Here is a 22,539-nt window from a genome sequence, read left to right as displayed (position 1 = left end):
AAATATTAAGGATAATTACACAACAGACGAAAAAATAAGCAAAGATACATTGTCATCATAAAGACAAATCATTCTTTACATCAATTAGTTTTAATTGATTCTTTACACATTAAATATGTTATTCAGACAGACCGAAATCATTAAAGGGACAGTTTCCTCAAACATGTTGTCCCCTTTAATTGGTTTTCGATGATCCACTTATACAGCTTGAGTGTATAAAATCTTGTTAAAGGATTTACATTGTACTTACATTAGCAATTTAAATATTTTAATTATACTGTGGTAGGCACACCTATCCTTAAACATTTTGGCGTTGAGGACAAGCTGTGTAAACATAGCAACCTGAAGAAATTACATTCCCACTGGGTTAGACAAGAGATAATGTATCAACATTTGTACATAAATTGTTGGATCCAAGTAGTGGTGATTGGTATATGTAGTGATATCAAATTAAAGGGACACTGAACCTAAATATTTAATTGACTGATTCAGATAGAGCATGACATTACAAATATGAAAAAATTACACATATTCTTTAAATGTTAGAATTCTGTAGCTAGATTTTGAATGCAAGAATGTCGGTTTTTAGGGCAGGCCATATTTGTTTATCAACTTTGTTTGTCCCTGCTGGTTGATGGATACATTCATCCAACAATAAAGAAATGATGTCCACAATTATTTTCTATTTAAAAATAATTCTAGGCATTTCTTTGTTTCAATAAATATAGCAAGAGAATGAAGTATTAAATTAAAAATTTGATTAACATTGCATGCTCTATTTGAATCACAATATAAAATATTTACCTTCAGTGTACCTTTAAGTATCTTATAATGTTGATTTTGAATGATACTTACAGCTGTGCCTGGGAAGGACAATCCGACACCCAGGACAATGAAGGTTGAGACAGGGGGGAGGGATGGGATTGGGTTGGGGAGGGATGGTATTGGCTTGGGGAGGGATGGGATTGGCTTGGGGAGGGATGAGCTGCTGCTCCGGGGTAGGCCGTACAGCTGGGGAGTGGTGAGTTTGGGTCTGGGCAGCTGTACGGCCCATAATACGGGGAGAGCAGCGAAGGGGGGTGTAGGGGCGTGTTTTGGGAGGGACAGGAAATGATGAATGGGAAGGGCCGGCAGGGGTCTGGGCATGGTCAGGAGTCTGGGCAGGGGTCTGGGCATGGTCAGGAGTCTGGGCCTGGGCAGGGGTCTGGGCATGGTCAGGGGACTGGGCAGGGGCGGAAACCAGATGACCAGAAGTGGCGGATCCATCTGAAAAAAAATATAAATATATTAACATCTCATACATCATGAAATCAAATCAACGCATTTCAAATTGATTATGTTTTCAATATACTTCGAAGTGTGTTTGAATTTGTAAACAATTATGAAATGAGGATATGGTATGCATATAGGCACTCAGATGAATATCAATTACTGTCTGTACAATTATAACATTATTATTGTGTTTTGGCCTGGAATATGCATGTGACATAATGATGGCATGAATTATACATTTTTAAATAAAAAAATATTTTCATGCTGCCTGATATAGAAAGGGGGCAGTAGTGTATTTGAACAGACAAATAATATTCCTTTTTAAAGTGCAAAAGCTGTAGACTTTGAATGTCTTCAATAAAATGATTTCAAATAAAGCAACATGTTGGAAACATGATAGATATATTTCACATACCATCAGACTCCAAGGCAGCCTCTTCCTCCTCCATCACACATGTTACATCAAGCTCTGTAAAACATAACATGTTGTGTACACGTTAAGATCAGATATTATAACATATGTTACTGTTGTTCAAAGACACACATCAATGTTGCATTAAAGATATACACACCCAAAGTTATGATTTACATCATTTTGATGGAGCATACAAATTACATTAGATTTGTTATTCTCAATGATTCAGATTTTCAATGTATTGTTTGTATTAATTTTTAAATCAGAAAAGCATAGTACATAGAACATTTAAGATTTCTCATGTGTGTATCACTTGATGACTGTTGTCAAAAATGAACATGGAAACAAACATATGCTATACATCTTCTGAATAACAAAGGTGTAGACTAATAAAGTTGTAATTATTAATCTTTAAATATTCAAAGAAAATTAATATATAATCAGAAGAGAAAATTATATGTTTGTTTCAAATGTTATGCTTCATCAGAATCATGCTCATAATATTGATTAACAATACACCTTCAATGACATATAAATGAGTCAATGGACTTACCAGGGGACCGCAAAGGCGGCTCTGTGTCACTGCAGGATTCCTGTGGGCTCCCCACACCAACTTTCTCTATGAATGATATAGATATATATTAGTAAACACATTTGGGATAGCACTAAATCACATCTGTATCGAATTTTATGATTAATCAACTTTAAAATGTGAAGAATAGAGCAGTCATTAAACAAAAAAATGCTTGATTAAATCAAGGGGATTCTGTTAAAAATGATGTATTGAACATATGTTTAATTTCTGACTATATTAGACATCAAACTCATCTCATACAATGCTATTGCATATCTAAATATACCCATTGATCAATGTTCTTCAAAGAATACACACAAACCACATTTTGAAGAACAGCTGTTGACAAATATAAACAAAGACATGTGGCACATCGAGGCATTTGTGCAATGTACAGTAATCTTGTTTAGGACACAACACATATTGATCACAATACAAAACAAAATTGATTAGTACAAATACGTAATCATGGTGCTGTTAGAGTATGCTGATATCTATAAATTAACTCCAACAGTGAATATGTGAATTATATATCAATATTGTTTAATCCAAAGAATGTAAAGATGAATGAATCTATTGTTTATTAAAGGGACACTGACATGATTTATTTCAATCATTGATTTCACTGTTCAAACTGTTCAAAATGATTTAACATTGACTCCTATTATAATTTTAATGTTGCTACATTTTAATATTAAAGGCAGATAAGCAATATTGGATTCCATAAATATTGTTTGTTGAAGGTATCCACCAATCATCAATAAAAACCAAGGTTGCTCAACCAAAATTGAGCTGCAGATAAACGTACATTCTTGATTTTAAAATACATTTAGCAATAGAATATTTCACATATGATTATAGTATTATATTTAAATGTTTATTAATATTGCATACTCTATCTGAATGACAACATTAATAATTTTAGCTCAGTATCCCTTTAATATAAAATTTTATTGATTTGACAATGTTGGTGTTAATGAATTCTCTACTCCATATGTTGATGTAATGAATGGGATTGAGCATGCAATTCAAATCTAATATGTTATTTAAGGATATCCGAAAAATTATTTAATTTTCATCTATTAAAGGGACATTACATATAAATATTGAACAATGTGGATTTAGTATGTAATGTTCTGTCCATGTTTCTAAGACAAATGTCAATTAAAATGAGACATACCATACTGTGACAAGCCCTGCCTTAAGGATCCAGCAGCAACATCCATATCTGTAATATATTAAATGAGGATTGCATATCATTAATACAAATCATGCCATGTTTAAAATCTTTACATTATTAGCTAATCAATTTAAAACTATTAATCCTTTGGTAGTCCCATGAGTTAATTGTTTCCTCAATTCAATTCATGATAAATATATCCTGTACTCTTATTTTCAATCAGTTGTGTTGTTTACTGTATCTTTAATTATTGTTTTTTGTTATTTCATTCTCATCAATTGATGGGCATATGTTATAATTTATTAGGATTTTTCTTTTTTTTATTATGTATAATATTGAAAATAAGAATACTGTATTCTTCACATATATAATAATTCACATTTCATTTTGACCAACATGTAGAAAGCAATGCCACTTACAGCAAAGCCATGTTAACGTGGATGCGCAATTCCATTTTCGCGATCATTGCGCAATGATTCCAAGCGGAATTACGCATCCTTCATTTGACCAACATGTAGAAAGCAATGCCACTTACAGCAAAGCCATGTTAACGTGGATGCGCAATTAAATTTTCGCGATCATTGCGCAATGATTCCAAGCGGAATTACGCATCCGTCATTTGACCAACATGTAGAAAGCAATGCCACTTACAGCAAAGCCATGTTAACGTGGATGCGCAATTCCATTTTCGCGATCATTGCGCAATGATTCCAAGCGGAATTACGCATCCGTCATTTGACCAACATGTAGAAAGAAATGCCACTTACAGCAAAGCCATGTTAACGTGGATGCGCAATTCCATTTTCGCGATCATTGCGCAATGATTCCAAGCGGAATTACGCATCCGTCATTTGACCAACATGTAGAAAGCAATGCCACTTACAGCAAAGCCATGTTAACGTGGATGCGCAATTCCATTTTCGCGATCATTGCGCAATGATTCCAAGCGGAATTATGCATCCATCATTTGACCAACATGTAGAAAGCAATGCCACTTACAGCAAAGCCATGTTAACGTGGATGCGAAATTAAATTTTCGCTCTGTGACGCATATTCTGTAGAGCGCAAGACACATCATTCCTATTTCATGTATCACTAATCTAAAATCAGATATCTAAACATCATATGTAGTGTATGTTGTGAGATCTGTATAGGTTTAGTATCTGACTATATACACATTTTTTGATAAAAATAAAAAATATTAAGTTATTATATGAAGTTGGATAATTACCTGGTTCAGATTCTCCATCTCCTCCCAGGCCACCGGACGGAGAAGCAGCTGCCCTGGCCCCCGCGTCAGGACTTTCAGATCCCGCAGCTGGGAGGGAAGAAGAGGAGGCCGAGGATGGTGAGGATCGAAATCTTTTGGGGACCCGGAGATTGAGGAGCTCGCATAAAGTCACCTCATAAGGGAGTAGGTACAGTTTCCGCGGGGCCTCTCTTTTGCCACCTCTTTTACGGGCTTGTACCCAGTCCCTTATGAGGTTGACTTTTTTGGTTAACCGCAACCTCATATCTCCGAATCTCCTCATGATCTGATCCTGGGTCCTCTGGACGTCACACACCAATCTAACCGCATTGGTGATAGACTCCCAGAGGGCCTTCTTAACAGGCGCATCTGTCAACCTCCTCTTGTTCCCAAACAGCTGGGGATAAAAGTCCTTGACGGCGTGGACCAGTGCAGCGCTCTCCTCCTTGGTGAACCTGGGAGATGACATGCCTGCTGGGTTGTCCAATAAATATATTATAATAATATAAACTGCCTGCAGGCATTAGAGAACTGACAAAGATGGCAACGTATAATGGACTTTTATATGGTGAAGTAAACATGAGATGCACCATGGGACAAGTTATCTGTACATCTGATTGGATAAAAGTTTGAAATATTGTTAGAATGTCTGTGAGACCATCCTGACTCAAGTTGTGTTTGTGTGATGAACTCGGATTGGCCGTTCATTAATGTTTCATATCTTATTAACTTCGTTACACATACCTCATGGTGGTGCTGTAACTTCATTTTTCATGTAGACTTATTAGTAACTCATGGGCCTGTCATGCGGATATATGTGACGCAGATTTAATATCCGTGATCCGTTAAATATTAATGATTAAATTCTCTTTAAAATCTAATACTGTCACATTATTAAATGTTGTATACATTTCTCAGTTTAATAACGGTCTTTTTCTTTAATACAAATACACATTTAATATTGTATGTCTTTATTGTTCATAAAATAAATTTGTTGACTTATTGTGAAGTATTGACATTGCTCTATTAAATGTATTTCATAATGCACATTGATTGTGTGCTATTGCGTGACATTAGACTAATGTTTAAAGATGCTAATCTGGTGTTTCAAGATGCGTTTCCCACGCAATATTTCTTAATGATCAAATTCAGGTTATAAGGTCAGTAACTTGGATAATCTGTTTATAAATGTTAAACTACAGGTTTGTTTGTTATTAGCAAATAAACCTCGAGCTTGTATTTGTCGGAAGTGCTCATATATGTTATTGTGCAATGGCGTCTTTATTTTTAAATAGACATTACAAACAAACAATTGTATCAAATGATCTGTAGAGATAGAAGATTGTTTAGACTTTAAAATGTAAATCAATTTATCTTAGTATTTAGATATCCTCAACAGAAGAAATTTAAATGCACATGGTTGAGCCAATCACATAAGGCATCTCTGTGCATCCACCAATCTTCATCTACTGAGCCTATCTCGATATGCTTTTCCAGCAAAGTATGTCAAGATAGGAAGAGAAGTAAATACACTATTTAAATCTCTTAAAGGGACACTGTCCAAACAAATTTAGAGTTGGTGATTCAGATTGAGCATGAAATGTTAATCAACTTTATAATTTAATCCGATTCTCAAATGTTAACAGTTATCTTGTTATCTTTCTTTGCAAATCAATAATGATATTTTAGATTACGGACAATTGTTTCCAAAAAACCTGGGTTGTCCTTGATGATTGTTGGATAAATTAATCCAACCAAAAAAACCAAGTTCTGTCCAGAGTACTGAAGCAAATAAATTATGTATTTAATGCCTTTTTTTAAAGTAATGATAGCATCATCACAAGGAGCATTCATAATACGAGACAATTTTTAAAGTTGCTTAAAATAGAATACTCATTCATAATGTATAAATCATTAATTTTTTAACTGTCTCCCTTTAAGTATATTTTGATTTCATGTCCCTTTAAAGAAACATTTCACAATAATGCTTAAAATATCAGAAACCTAGGCACCTTCCTTTTGCTAAATTAGTATAACATATGAGTAAAGCAAATTTAGATTAACTTCTGGATTGTTTTACACACTGACTGAAATATATTTTGTAAAGGAGGTATTTTTGAGCCTTCAGCTTAGAGGGACATTAAGCTATATGTTATGTATGCATTTTGTATAAGATTATAATATTTGAACAACTTAATATGTTTTGTTATTCAATCATTAGATTGTAATGATATATATTCTTGGATTAAATACATATCTACATAGGCTATTTTGATGCTGATTGTTGGTTGCACATAGATGCCTTATGTAATTGACTAAGATATGTGCATTGATGTATTTTTTTAAAAGTATATTTAAAGACTGAATGTAATTCTATATTACTTTATAAATATGTTTAAATTCTTTTATGATTTTTTTAAAAATCTATACACAATATACTTTGTGAATGTCCCTTTAAGGACCAAAACATTTGGAATGTTGATTTAACATTGTCAAAATAAACTAAAGGGTAATTAATATTATATATAGATATTTGATGTCTAACCCAAGAGGTAAGATTTTAAAAACTACATAATATTAATAACTATAGTTAAATTACTCCACTAGAAAATTACATCGATTAACCTGGCATCCAATAACTAGCTTGTGAAAAATATCAAGTTAAATGACCTACCATTTATAAAAGTAAAAATTTAAATAATGTTGAAAATAATGTTTTGAGATACCTAAGGAAGATACAAGATGTTATAAAATTAATTTTTCAATACTTTATTTATTCCATTGCAACTTACAGTGAAAATTCAACCATAAATACAAAATCAATTGAAACAGTTACATGCATTTTCATTAGAATACAGTATATCCATATGATTCATCACCTCAGTCGCATTGGGCTTTTTCTTTATTTCCTCCCCCCTCTTTTCCTCCATTCTCCTTAACCACAGAGTCTCGCCATCGCCTTTCTCACGCCCTCACCTCCTTGGCCGCCTTGGCCGCCTCTCCTCCAGTCACCGCCCTCAGCATCTTCCCCTCTCCCTCCCCCCATGCAGATCCTCGCATCATTTGTCTAATTGTGTCTTAAGTGAAAATATTCCATTGTCCCCTCAATTGTGCATTTAATATGTATTCTGTATCTTTAAAGGGATAAATGACCTGTCTCTGATGTATGATATCTAATGTGTTGATAAGTGGTTCCCATTTGTTCATAAACTTTTTTGTTCTCTTTGTGATGTCTCCCTGAGTATCTACTTGTTCACATATCATCTGTTTCCTCAATCCTTCCTTGAGTTGAGCTAAGCTTGGTGGTGTCAGTGCTAACCATTGTTTGAGAATCAGTTTCCTAGCGTGTAGGATTACATTATGTATGTAGTTTCTGTGCTTTCTAATCTTTGCCTGTGTGTGTAAGAATATCACCATTTCAGGTGCTAAACTGACTTTTTCTCCCGTACTCATCTCCAGCCATCTTTGTGTCATACCCCAAAATTTTGCAAGTTTTGGGCATTGCCATATCATGTGTGTTATGTCTGGGTTGGCATTTGAACACTTTGGGCACAGACCTGATGTATTTTGTTGCCACTTGTGGAATAGTTTTGGCGTTATATATGCATTGTGGAGCAATTTAATATGGGATTCTCTTATTTCATTTGATAGTGTAGCCTCCCTCACCTTTGCGAAGCTTTGTTCAATACAAGTGTCAGTGATGTCCTGCTCTATAAGTAGGTTCCAAGTGTTCTTGAGGTGTGTCAAATTGTCTTTGTTCACTTTTTTCTGGAGGATTTTGTATGTATGGGAAATGGATGTTAGCCCTCCCTGTGTTAATGACAGCAGTCTGTATATGTCGCAGCCAGCATCTGGCATCTTCTCAGATCTCAGCAGGTTCTGTACATAGTGCCTCGCCTGGAGATAGGCAAAGTGATGGCTATTCGGTAAGCCATGATCTCTTTGCAAGTCCCCAAACGGTCGGATTGTTGTTCCATCCACAGAGAGGATGTGTTTAAGGGATGTAACCCCCCGCTCCCCCCACAGTTTAAATGGTTTTGTGGTAAACCCAGCCGGGAAGTCTGGGTTACCTCCTAACGGCAAGAATATTGTATGGCTCGAGGAGACCCCAAGGGCTCTACAAGCCTTTCTCCACGCTTCTATCGGGCTACTGAACATTGTCACCCCTCCTAGAGTGGTGTCTACTTGCGCACGGGTCATATGTGGTAGCATTTTGAGTGACCATGGTTTAATGTATTCTGCCTCCAGTTTGCTATTGGTAAAACGTCCCCCATCTGTCATAAAATTAATTTTACATTCAACAACACTGTCACTTTAATGTAATTGAACCACTTCCCCTTCTTAAAAGTGAAAATAAATAATTTATGAGAAATTGTGACTACATATCCGAAATTAATTTAACATCTAAGAATTTCAAAAGAAAAGCATCGATGGATCTCACTCCCCAATTAATGTTAAAAAAGATAGTTTAATGTAATATTCTCGGAATCAGTTGATTTTCTAAACTTAATGCATTATTTGATCTTATGCATGTGCTTGTCAAATAGCCAACTACCAGTCATGGGAGTCAAACTTATTTTTATTGACAGATTATATGGATATTTATTATAATCTGTTCAAAAGAATGTATTTAAAAATAAAATGTTTATTATTAACATTTAAAAAAAAAAAGTTTCTGAAAAAAAAAAAATATTCCTGGAAGTCATCAGATGCCAATCTGAAATAAAAATAAACAAATTGAACAAAGTTAATACACACGTTGTCAAATATTCATAAAATACATTTACAATCATCTTGTGTCTATGCTCTAACTTTGTTCAACATTTTTTTAAGATATTTATTACATTTATTTAAAAAAAAAAAAAAAAACATACACCATTATATTGTGGAATAAAAATTAAATTTAAATATCCTAATTTCTAATTATACATAATAATGTATATCACATTTCAACAATATATGTATGCTGAACATAAATGTAATATTTCATGTCCATTCAAATACCTCTATATCAACTATAATATGTATTCCTTTTTCTGATTGTGATCCCTAAATATCTAATGATGAAATAAGTATGACTAATGTATGTAAGCTAACAATAATCAACATTCTTCCTGTGATTCTTAACTAGCATGCACCAACCTGGATAATGCATGGTCTTTGAAAGTCAATTCAGGGGTAAACAGTTGATCTTCAATAGGTGTCTTATTCATCAGTTCATTAAATAGAGGACTGGGAAATACCATCTAAAAAAAGTAAAATCATCTAAGTGTCTGATTGTGATCCCTAAATATCTAATTAAGAACTAAATATGACTAATGTATGTAAGCTACTAATATTCAACAGTCTTCACTAGCATGCATTGGTACACCAACCTGGATAATGCATGGTCTTTAAAAGTCAATTCAGGGGTAAACAAGTTGATCTTCAATAGGTGTCTTATTCATCAGTTCATTAAATAGAGGACTGGGAAATACCATCTAAAAAAAGTAAAATCATCTAAGTGTCTGATTGTGATCCCTAAATATCTAATTAAGAACTAAATATGACTAATGTATGTAAGCTACTAATATTCAACAGTCTTCACTAGCATGCATTGGTACACCAACCTGGATAATGCATGGTCTTTAAAAGTCAATTCAGGGGTAAACAGTTGATCTTCAATAGGTGTCTTATTCATCAGTTCATTAAATAGAGGACTGGGAAATACAATCTAAAAATTAGAAAATCATCTAAGTGTCTCCAATAGGATGCCTCCACAGCCTTATTCTATCAAATAGTTGGCACTTACCATGTGAACATGTCTTTGTATGGTTTTCAAGGTCAGCAGATTGGAAAGATAATGCCAGACATGATCCCATTGGTATACTTCAATTTCAATCTTGGCTTTTTCCACTGTCAGTCTGGGCAATCTTCACTGTCAGGCTTCTAATTCTTCCCTTTCAGTCTTTAGATTAAGTCAGCTCCCTAATGGCATAAAGAGTTTATTCAAAATTACTACAAGTGTGTGAATCATTTCTGTAGCCCTCTCCCACCCCCCATTTCATAAGAAATTTCTGTCACTAGCTTACTAAGCGTGTGTAGCATCTTGTGTTATGTTCTATCAAGTGTGAAGATGAGTCATATTGAGCAGAACAAACCTCTAATGTGTGACATTGAACCAAAGTCATGCTAGAGGATCCCTTTCTGAATATTTACATTTTAAGTAATGTGTAAACTAAATACTAGTTTATAAAATGTATGCCATATGATGTATTTGTGTACAATTCATGCCAGCAACAGTCAAGACATTTATACTTACCAGCTGATGTCCTCTTTAAAAACCAGGTGGCAAAGACTCGCTACAGGACCCAATGGCCAGAGCATCACCTATATTAATAAATGAAACAAATTTTTAGCATTTGATGAACAATCCTAACATGTTTGCACAATTCTCTACTTGTCATTTCCCTAGAGTTCACATCTATTGATAATACTCCAGTCTAATTTCTATTCTTTACCGTCTAAAGTTGCGGTTGATGATGTCTGCTCTGACATTGAGCCCCTCGTCCCGGAATGGCCCCTCTAGAACAGGATCATCCTCCTCATCTCTGAGGAGGTTTCTGTCCGGCCGGACGGCCTGCAGCATCCCAGCCCGCTGTGCAATATTATGCAGGACGTTACAGGCTACAACGATCTTAGCCACCTTCTTTGGGTTGTACTGGAGGGCTCCTCCCGACCTGTCCAGGCACCTGAACCTCATCTTCAGGAGCCCGAACATCCGTTCAACCACCGCCCTGGTTCTCTTATGAGCCCTATTGTAGCGCTCCTCAGACACATCAGTCGGGCTACGCAAGGGGGTAATGAGCCAAGTCCGGCTCATGTACCCAGAATCACCTATAAATTATGAACAGAACATAATTCTAACAGAATCCTCAAAATAGTATTTGTAGTACAATAAAAAGTTTTGTACACGATAATCCATTAACAAATGTTTATTTTAACTTTACAATATCTATTTCAATATTATTCTCTATCTTCCCATTTCAGCTAAGACATGCTACATATCTGCATTGAACTAAAAGACATTTGCGGAAAGAGACAATGACATGGTTAAATTGCATTAGCTAATATGTTCCCATTTCAGCTAAGACATGCTACATATGCGTATTTCTCCTAAATCAAGCCTTGTGTAAAATGCTAACTACATGGTTACATTACATTCTCTATCTGAGCATTTAAGGTAAGACATGCTACATATCTGCATTGAACTAAAAGTAGACATTAGCGGAAAGAGACAATGACATGGTTAAATTGCATTAGCTAATATGTTCCCATTTCAGCTAAGACATGCTACATATGCGTATTTCTCCTAAATCAAGCCTTGTGTAAAATGCTAACTACATGGTTACATTACATTCTCTATCTGAGCATTTAAGGTAAGACATGCTACATATCTGCATTGAACTAAAAGTAGACATTAGCGGAAAGAGACAATGACATGTTTAAATTGCATTAGCTAATATGTTCCCATTTCAGCTAAGACATGCTACATATGCGTATTTCTCCTAAATCAAGCCTTGTGTAAAATGCTAACTACATGGTTACATTACATTCTCTATCTGAGCATTTAAGGTAAGACATGCTACATATCTGCATTGAACTAAAAGTAGACATTAGCGGAAAGAGACAATGACATGGTTAAATTGCATTAGCTAATATATTACCATTTCAGCTAAGACATGCTACATATGCGTATTTCTCCTAAATCAAGCCTTGTGTAAAATGCTAACTACATGGTTACATTACATTCTCTATCTGAGCATTTAAGGTAAGACATGCTACATATCTGCATTGAACTAAAAGTAGACATTAGCGGAAAGAGACAATGACATGGTTAAATTGCATTAGCTAATATGTTCCCATTTCAGCTAAGACATGCTACATATGCGTATTTCTCCTAAATCAAGCCTTGTGTAAAATGAAAACTACATGGTTACATTACATTCTCTATCTGAGCATTTAAGGTAAGACATGCTACATATCTGCATTGAACTAAAAGTAGACATTAGCGGAAAGAGACAATGACATGGTTAAATTGCATTAGCTAATATGTTCCCATTTCAGCTAAGACATGCTACATATGCGTATTTCTCCTAAATCAAGCCTTGTGTAAAATGAAAACTACATGGTTACATTACATTCTCTATCTAAGCATTTAAGGTAAGACATGCTACATATCTGCATTGAACTAAAAGACATTAGCGGAAAGAGACAATGACATGGTTAAATTGCATTAGCTAATATGTTCCCATTTCAGCTAAGACATGCTACATATGCGTATTTCTCCTAAATCAAGCCTTGTGTAAAATGCTAACTACATGGTTACATTACATTCTCTATCTGAGCATTTAAGGTAAGACATGCTACATATCTGCATTGAACTAAAAGTAGACATTAGCGGGGGGAAAATATATGGTTAAATTGCATCCTATAGCTGAACATTACGATAACATTTTAAAACTACAGTGGCAATTGTCAAATTAATTAACCATGTTGTGCACAAATACTCACCAACGAGATAACCAGGGGGCATTTGTCTTTCCTCAAACTGTCTCCACAGGGACGACAGAGAGAGGATGCGGGCATCATGACTAGCCCCTCCAAAATTCGCACACACATGCATAATCCTCATCTGTGCGTCACAAACATACTGCAAGTTGAGGCTATGAAAATGTTTGCGATTTCTGAAGGGCAAGTCATCAACTGGAGCACGCAGCGCAATGTGGGTACAATCTATGGCTCCCAATACATTGGGCAATTGAGCAATATCAAAGAATTCCCGCTTCAGGCGCCTCCAATCACCATCATTCTGTGGGAATCCTATGTATTGCTTACTGATACGTACCATGGCGTCCAGAAAGTTATCAAACACCCCAGAGAATGTACCTTGAGCCAGGCCATGCATGTACAGTTCTCCGGATTGAAAACTCCCGGAGGCCAGGACGTATAGACAGCTTAGCATCTTACTCATGGCGGGAACAGCAGTCCTTATTCTTATACGTGGCTCCAAATGAGGTTTAAGAAGATCGTAAAGGCCAATGAGCTGTTCGCGATCGAGCCGATACTTATCATAAACCTCAAAGTCGCTCATGTTTTCCAAGGTGGGTCTCACCCTGTAGACACGAGGACCTCGAACCAGACGACCCCTTCGTCTCGGTCTGAGCCGCCGAGGCTGCCTGATTCGACCAACAGCTAGTTCGCCAATAGCAGAACCAGCAGCGTCTACCATGTCATCGTCATCCATCTTTCAAAACAGCGTAACAAGGTAAGCACTTGATCTGATGTGGATCACAAGTGATGCATTGGCCATGTTGTTTGGGGGATTTATAGTACAATTAGTCCAATGGTAATGAGTTTGTAATGATTGCTGATTGTATTCACCTGTTTGTATGTGTGCGGCGCGAATGCTTTCACAGTGGGCGTTTATTTGTTGTTTGCTGAAATGTTATTTTCAAACAATGAATATCAATGTGAAAGTGTAAAATATCACACATACAGTGCATGTTTGTAATGTTTGATCATATGCGTAATCAATATTTCTTAAACGCGATGTTATAGTAACAAGCACACGTCCAGGCTAACATGAATGAAAGTGCATAGTTGTGTATAATGTGCATCGAATGTGATCGATCAATGTTGCTTCAATATTGTTTGTAAACGATAAAGTAACATCTGCCATCTGTAGTATTGTATATATAAGTTATTTCCGAGCTGTCAATATTGTATGCGTCCCTTTAAAATCGCAATAATAATTCCGAACTTCCCGTCTGCCATCTGTAGTATTGTATATATAAGTGATTGCCGAGCTGTCAATATTGTATGCGTCCCTTTAAAATCGCAATAATAATTCCAAACTTCCCGTCTGCCATCTGTAGTATTGTATATATAAGTGATTGCCGAGCTGTCAATATTGTATGCGTCCCTTTAAAATCGCAATAATAATTCCGAACTTCCTGTCTGCCATCTGTAGTATTGTATATATAAGTGATTGCCGAGCTGTCAATATTGTATGCGTCCCTTTAAAATCGCAATAATAATTCCGAACTTCCCGTCTGCCATCTGTAGTATTGTATATATAAGTGATTGCCGAGATGTCAATATTGTATGCGTCCCTTTCAAATCGCAATAATAATTCCGAACTTCCCGTCTGCCATCTGTAGTATTGTATATATAAGTGATTGCCGAGATGTCAATATTGTATGCGTCCCTTTCAAATCGCACTAATACTGAATAACTTCCGGCTGTCATCTGTAGTATTGTATATATAAGTGATTTCCGAGCTGTCAATATTGTATGCGTCCCTTTCAAATCGCAATAATAATTCCGAACTTCCCGTCTGCCATCTGTAGTATTGTATATATAAGTGATTGCCGAGCTGTCAATATTGTATGCGTCCCTTTAAAATCGCAATAATAATTCCGAACTTCCCGTCTGCCATCTGTAGTATTGTATATATAAGTGATTGCCGAGCTGTCAATATTGTATGCGTCCCTTTAAAATCGCAATAATAATTCCGAACTTCCCGTCTGCCATCTGTAGTATTGTATATATAAGTGATTGCCGAGATGTCAATATTGTATGCGTCCCTTTCAAATCGCACTAATACTGAATAACTTCCGGCTGTCATCTGTAGTATTGTATATATAAGTGATTTCCGAGCTGTCAATATTGTATGCGTCCCTTTCAAATCTCAATAATAATTCCGAACTTCCCGTCTGCCATCTGTAGTATTATATATATAAGTGATTGCCGAGCTGTCAATATTGTATGCGTCCCTTTCAAATGGCACTAATACTGAATAACTTCCGGCTGTCATCTGTAGTATTGTATATATAAGTGATTGCCGAGATGTCAATATTGTATGCGTCCCATTCAAATGGCACTAATACTGAATAACTTCCGGCTGTCATCTGTAGTATTGTATATATAAGTGATTTGCGATCTGACAATATTTATTAATTGTCCCATTGAAATCTCCCTAATAATGCTGTTCCAAACTGTTGTTTACGTATATGTTGTATTGTAGTATTGAGTGTTAAAGTTCCGAAAGGGGCGGTACAGTGGTGAATCTGTAATGTGTATGGTTGAATCTTCTAATGACGTCATGATATTATTAACCTGCCTATGTAGTTCTGAAATCCTCATTGTGTTGTTGTATTGTGCTACATTGTTATTGTGTGCTGAATAAAATCTAAATGTGTGCTTTGTGGTTGCGTGATGGGTGATGCGTGTTATGTACATGTACGTATATATTGTGATTGTGTCCCACATATGCTGACTTCTATATAGCGGTGTGGCATTGTTGTTCCTTCCCATAAAGTGACATCTGTAATCTGGTGTAATGATGTTCTTGTTGTACGTAATTCCTAATGGTTTCTGGTGATGGAATCATGATGTTAAAAGTACAGTAAAATCCATATGTTGTGTTTTGTGATTCCTATAGAGAATGTAATGTGTTTTTCCCCCATCATTTGAATGCACATGTATGAATGAATGTTAAAAGTAATGTATGTGCATCCATGAGTGATCATGTGTTAAGCCTATGTAGATATGCTGTTGCTGCAAGCATATGAGTTGAATAAATGAAATGCAATAATAAAGGTAAATGAGAGGTGTTTCCCATTGTGTAGTGTTTGTGAATCCTGAAAAGTTTAAATTATTTTTGTGTCCGTTTAAATGTAATATTTTTTTTAAAAAAGTTTGTTACTAGTGATGTTGATTTGTAGTTGATGTAATATAAAAGTATGAAACAATTTAATGGTGTTGTGAATATTCAAACAGTAAAATCCATAAATCCACCATAGGGAAATAGTCATTTCTTAATCTATTTATCATAGCTGGGTCTAACGCATGAAATCATGTCTTTTCTAGCGCTGGTATTTGGAGTTTTTCTGTCTACGCTATTTGCGTGCGTTAGGGAAATGAGGGTTTCGCGTGCACGAGCACGTCTTCCCAATAGAAGTCAATGGAGGCTCTAAAATTTGTGCTTGTTTTTTTTCTAAGACTGGTTTTCCTCGTAAAGTGAATGACGTCATGAGCTTGTGTGAAAAAGTCGCTAAATCGTGTTCTTTTTGTAATAAATAAATATTTTGTGTATGTCATGTGGTGTATATAATTTGTATGCATCGATGAGTGTATGTTTGTGATAATGTTATTAGTTAGATGTAGGTATATGAGGGTCTTTTCCCGTGTGTCAATGTAAGTCAATGGGGAAATGGATTTGTGTTGTTTTTTTTCTAACACCCGAGATCTCGCAAGTTTAATCCTTTGTATTTTGATGAAAAATTATTAAATCTTAAAAATAAATATAGTGTAGTGTTTGTATGAGTGTAAGTGTACTTTGTGTAATATTTGTTTTGTGATTCGTGGATGTTTTTTGTGTCGGTATATGTTTACTACTGGGTCTGAGGTGGCGGTAGTAATTTGAGCGTTAGGTGTTTTTTGAGTGTCGGTAACTGAACTCTAAATACCGGAGTCCGTAAGAAACCCGCGTTAGGAGCCTCTAACGCTGGTTTTCACGGCTAACGCCGAACTCTAAATCTAGGCCTTGATTTTTAATTACTGAATGCCTGTGCACATGATTCATGCAAACTCATAAAATGATGCACAAATTTACAGTACATGAATTCTGCACACAGTTGCAAACAAGATGGTTTGTTTAAATGTATTTTTTTCCTATGATAATGTTATCAGCCAAGACAAAATTTAAGTTTAGTTTTTTTCCTATAGACAACATTTAAAAGTAGGCTTGTGAGGTTTATGTGCATTGGGTTTAACATGAGGTTAAAAGCATATGATACACAAACACACAATTATATGTATGTGTATATTTGTTTTTCCATATGTTTTCAAGTCCGTTATTCCCAATATTATACTATGATGCATGTATAATTAGTGTCTATCTACATGTATTTATGTTGTAATATTTTTTTCTGTCCCATAAATATGTGTAAGTGTATAAGTTAAATGTGCATATGTTGTGTGCCTGCATGTATGTGAATGCTGCGTGTGTTGTGTTCCTGCATGTATGTGAATGCTGCGTGTGTTGTTTGCCTGCATGTATGTGAATGCTGCGTGTGTTGTGTGCCTGCATGTATGTGAATGTGTTGTGTGCCTGCATGTATGTGAATGCTGAGTGTGTTATGTGCCTGCATGTATGTGAATGCTGTGTGTGTTGTGTGCCTGCATGTATGTGAATGCTGCGTGTGTTGTGTTCCTGCATGCATGTGAATGATGTGTGTGTTGTGTTCCTGCATGCATGTGAATGATGTGTGTGTTGTGTGCCTGCATGTATGTGAATGCTGCGTGTGTTGTGTGCCTGCATGTATATGAATGCTGCATGTGTTGTGTGCCTGCATGTATGTGAATGCTGCGTGTGTTGTGTGCCTGCATGCATGTGAATGCTGCGTGTGTTGTGTGCCTGCATGCATGTGAATGCTGCGTGTGTTGTGTGCCTGCATGCATGTGAATGCTGCGTGTGTTGTGTGCCTGCATGCATGTGAATGCTGCGTGTGTTGTGTGCCTGCATGCATGTGAATGCTGCGTGTGTTGTGTGCCTGCATGTATGTGAATGCTGCGTGTGTTGTGTGCCTGCATGTATGTGAATGCTATGTAGCATTTGTGTGTTGTGAATGTTATGTGGTGACATGTATGTAAATAAAAAATGGTAGTGTGGTGGTGGGGGGGGGGGGGGGGTAGTGAGCCTTTTTGCCCTAAAATGCCTGGGCCTTTTTTTGGTCCCAGTCCGGCCCTGGCTCTTGTTTTTTTAATACCATACAAAGCCAAAATGGCTCCCTGAAGTGTGAAATAGTGCAGCAGCAATTATTTTCCTACAGCATTTCACACTTTAACCGAATAGCGTATATATGCTGGACAGCTTGATTTTGAATACCACCTCCTGATATTAAGGGATTAAAGTTATCAAAACCCTAAAGACAAAGGGGCTCTGAGCAGGCGGACAGACATCACTGGACAGACACCCCCCTGCTGGCGGCCCATTGGCCGCGAGTCTGCAGGGGGCTGCGTTGCACCAGCAGTTCTTGTGAGCTGCTGGTGCAATGCTGAATACGGCGAGCGTATTGCTCGCCGTATTCAGCAAGGTCTGGCCGCACTGTCAGATCAGGTCCGCCAGACTTTCATAAATAGGGGCCAAAGGACTCAAACAGTCTACATGAACAGCATTGTATACGAAAATCAGTTTATATTGTTTCCATCAATCTAATTGTTTTCCTGATGTGCTTTTTGCCTGTTTATATTGGTTATATTATACAGTTTATTGTAGAGTACATCCAATTAGATTGTTTCCTGATAAAACAAATGAATAATTATGTTACTGCTATGCACGTTATTGGTGATCTGAACTGCTGCCTTGATGCACTCTACTTTTATTTGGTGGCGAAGGAATTTTCTGGAAATAAAGTTAACAAAAGCTGTAGAATTGAATCAAATTACAGAACAGACACAGCAGTCAAACCTTTAGCGAATGTAGTAGAATTATTGCGAGTTACAAAAACATATCTAAGCTTAAAGATGACATCAACGGAGGTCTCCTAGTGAAATAAGTTTAATCATTAATCTTTTTATAGATTTATTTTGATGCAAATATAGACAAAGAGTATGTGGTACAACCGGCTGCTCCAATAAAAAATAATTTCAGGGGTACTTACTTTATAAGGCTTCCTACATTAGTGAAAACAATGACCAAAAGTTATGGGCACTTAAAGCATTCAACAAGAGGTCATGAGGGATTAAACACATAAAATGTATTTCACTTTTTGTGTAAGGTATGGAAACAAATTTGATTAGAATGCAATATCCCAAATACCTTTCTGAAAAAGAAAACTTGAATTTAGTATGCATTTAACAGTATTTGTATATGATGGCATAAATAGTGACTAAAGAAATGTGCTAATTATGGCATATTCCTTTAAGAAATAAATATTGGCTAACTTTATGGGGCTTTTGATTATTATCTGCAGTCTAAGAGGCCTTTTTTCAAATGTCTGTCGGACCTGATCCGACAGTGCGAATCAGGTCCGTCAGACATCGCTGAATGCGGAGAGCAATATGCTCTCCGTATTCAGCATTGCCATTGCACCAGCAGCTCTTGTGAGCTGCTGGTGCAATGCCGCCCCCTGCAGACTCGCGGCTAATCAGCCCCCAGCAGGGTGTTGTCAATCAACCCGATCGTACTCGATCGGGTTGAATTGTGGTGATCTCTGTCCGCCTCATCAGAGCAGGCGGACAGGTTATGAAGCAGCGGTCTTTAGACCGCTGCTTCATAACTGCTGTTTCTGGCGAGTCTGAAGACTCACCAGAAACACGGGCCCTCAAGCTCCATTCAGAGCTTGATAAATGGGCCTCTATATGTATGTTTCAATGTTTTTATCTATCCTACTATAATTATTATGTAGCTTTGTTTAGTTTTATATATCTATGTTTGTCTACTTCATATAGACATTTTTAAAGCTATTGTTTTGAAATGTGTTAACATTTTATTTGAAAAATAATTATACTTTTTTCTTTCTCTCGTATTACATGGTCAACCCCAAGAGCTGTATGAGTCTCCTACAGCTAAAAGACACTCACTGGTGGCAGGGCCCTTTACCATTTATTTTGTAACTGTGCTAATAAAATGTGACTCTGTAATATATGATATTATTTTGCTGAAATCCAATAACATATTTCTGCTTTATTACAGAAAATTGCAGTAGCATCATGGCTTTGAAGAATCCAACTATAAATCTTTTCAAAATTATACTTTTTCCTTCAATTTTATTTTTTGGGACAATTTTCAACTGTATTGGTATACATATTTTCTATTTTAAAATGAAGACTTATACAGAAACAAGAGTGTTCATTATGAACCTGTTAGTTAGCGACTGTTGCTTGCTCATTACTATTCCCTTCCGATTGTACGATACAATATACGGGTGGGAGATGACTAACACATGCCGTACCATCCGGTCTGCATACTTTATGAACATATACATGAGTATTTCCATAATTACATTAATCTCTGTGGACAGATACCTGGCCATAAAATTTCCCTTGAGCTCAAGATCTTTGCGTTCACCTAGGAAGGCTGCAGTGGTTTGTGGGACTATATGGATGCTTCTCATTTTAAGCTACATATTTGGTGAACTAATGTTTAAAATCAAAATAGGGGTAGGCTTCTGTTTCAGGAAGACCATGCCAAAACACCTTTATGGAAGCCTTTACATTAGCATCCTGGGATTTTATACTCCTCTAATTATAATAATGTTTTGCTCCATTGAAGTTATCAAAACCCTAAAGACAAAGGACTCAAACAGTCTACATGAACAACATTGTATACGAAAATCAGTTTATATTGTTTCCATCAATCTAATTGTTTTCCTGTTGTGCTTTTTGCCTGTTCATATTGCTTATATTATACAGTTTATTGTAGAGTACATACAATTAGATTGTTTCCTGATAACACAAATGAATAATTATGTTAGTGCTTTGCAAGTTATTGGTGATCTGAACTGCTGCCTTGATGCACTCTACTATTATTTGGTGGCGAAGGAATTTTCTGGAAAAAAAATAAAGTTAACAAAAGCTGTAGAATTGAATCAAATAACAGAACAGACACAGCAGTCAAACCTTTAGCAAATGTAGTAGAATTATTGCGAGTTACAAAAACATATCTAAGCTAAAAGATGACATCAACGGAGGTCTCCTAGTGAAATAAGTTTAATCATTAATCTTTTTATAGATTTCTTTTGATGCAAATATAGACAGAGAGTATGTGGTACAACCGGCTGCTCCAATAAAAAATAATTTCAGGGGTACTTACTTTATAAGGCTTCCTACATTAGTGAAAAAATGACCAAAAGTTATGGGCACTTAAAGCATTCAACAGGAGGTCATGAGGGATTAAACACATAAAATGTAATGCACTTTTTGTGTAAGGTATGGAAACAAGTTTGATTAGAATGCAATATCCCAAATACCTTTCTAAAAAAGAAAACTTGAATTTAGTATGCATTTAACAGTATTTGTATATGATGGCATAAATAGTGACTAAAGAAATGTGCTAATTAAGCATAAAACAAATAAACAACCAGAGTTAAAAAAGAAATTATGGAATCATTATTTTTAAGAAAATGAAATCAAGTTGTTGCAAATATTGTATTGGCAAAAATTCTATAAATTTGACAAAGCACCCTGATTTTAGAGGCTTCAGGTGCACCCAGAATGTTGTTGTTTACTAAGATCATTATAACCAGTTTTAGGTTTAATTGTTTCTTTACTGGGTGTTTTGTAGTAATTTTTTGTGGTCCTCCTCGTGTTAGCGCAAACATTTTCTAATATATTACTTTATACAGTACACATAACACTTAAGAGGGTTTATTAAGTCTGTTAGTAAGTCCAACACTGCTTTTTTACAGACAGAGGGTTTGTAAATAATTAACAAGCATTAAGACACCTTTTGGAGTAGTTAGCATCAACATTCAAGACCTAATTTACTTCCATTGCTGCAGAACAACTGTAAAAAGACCTTTGTTTAGTACATTGTGTGTTAGTTTTCAGTTCTTGGTAACCTAAGCCTGTTTCTTGTAACCCCTGGCAATTAACCACTTAGTTTTGGAATAAATTGCTTAAATTTCCATAAAAACTGGAAAAATAGAAGTGATTTAAAACGTTTGACTAGTAGTGTATCTACTGAAAAAATGATGGAGGACTTTGTTGCAATTGGTGCCACCTGTTAATTTGTGCTGCTGCTGCTCCATAATCTGACAATTTTGTGGGTGAAATACTCACCTTTCTGTGACTTTCTTGAA

General features: G+C 35.9%; 1 protein-coding gene across 1 annotated transcript; it reads left to right on the top strand.

Annotated features, from left to right (window-relative positions):
• Window positions 1-8,508: 8,508 nt before the first annotated feature.
• Window positions 8,509-21,836, top strand: LOC128657230 (G-protein coupled receptor 35-like). Its single transcript, XM_053711494.1, has 3 exons — window positions 8,509-8,616; window positions 19,318-19,390; window positions 20,433-21,836. Exons 1-3 carry the CDS (start codon window positions 8,509-8,511, stop codon window positions 21,362-21,364), a joined length of 1,113 nt encoding a protein of 370 aa, XP_053567469.1. The 3' UTR covers window positions 21,365-21,836.
• Window positions 21,837-22,539: the final 703 nt, after the last annotated feature.

The sequence above is a fragment of the Bombina bombina genome, chromosome 4 (genome assembly GCF_027579735.1).
Source record: "Bombina bombina isolate aBomBom1 chromosome 4, aBomBom1.pri, whole genome shotgun sequence".
Taxonomy (NCBI): Eukaryota; Metazoa; Chordata; class Amphibia; order Anura; family Bombinatoridae; genus Bombina; species Bombina bombina.
Note: the sequence above shows the minus strand (reverse complement) of the source record. Positions and strands in the feature narration are given on the sequence as shown.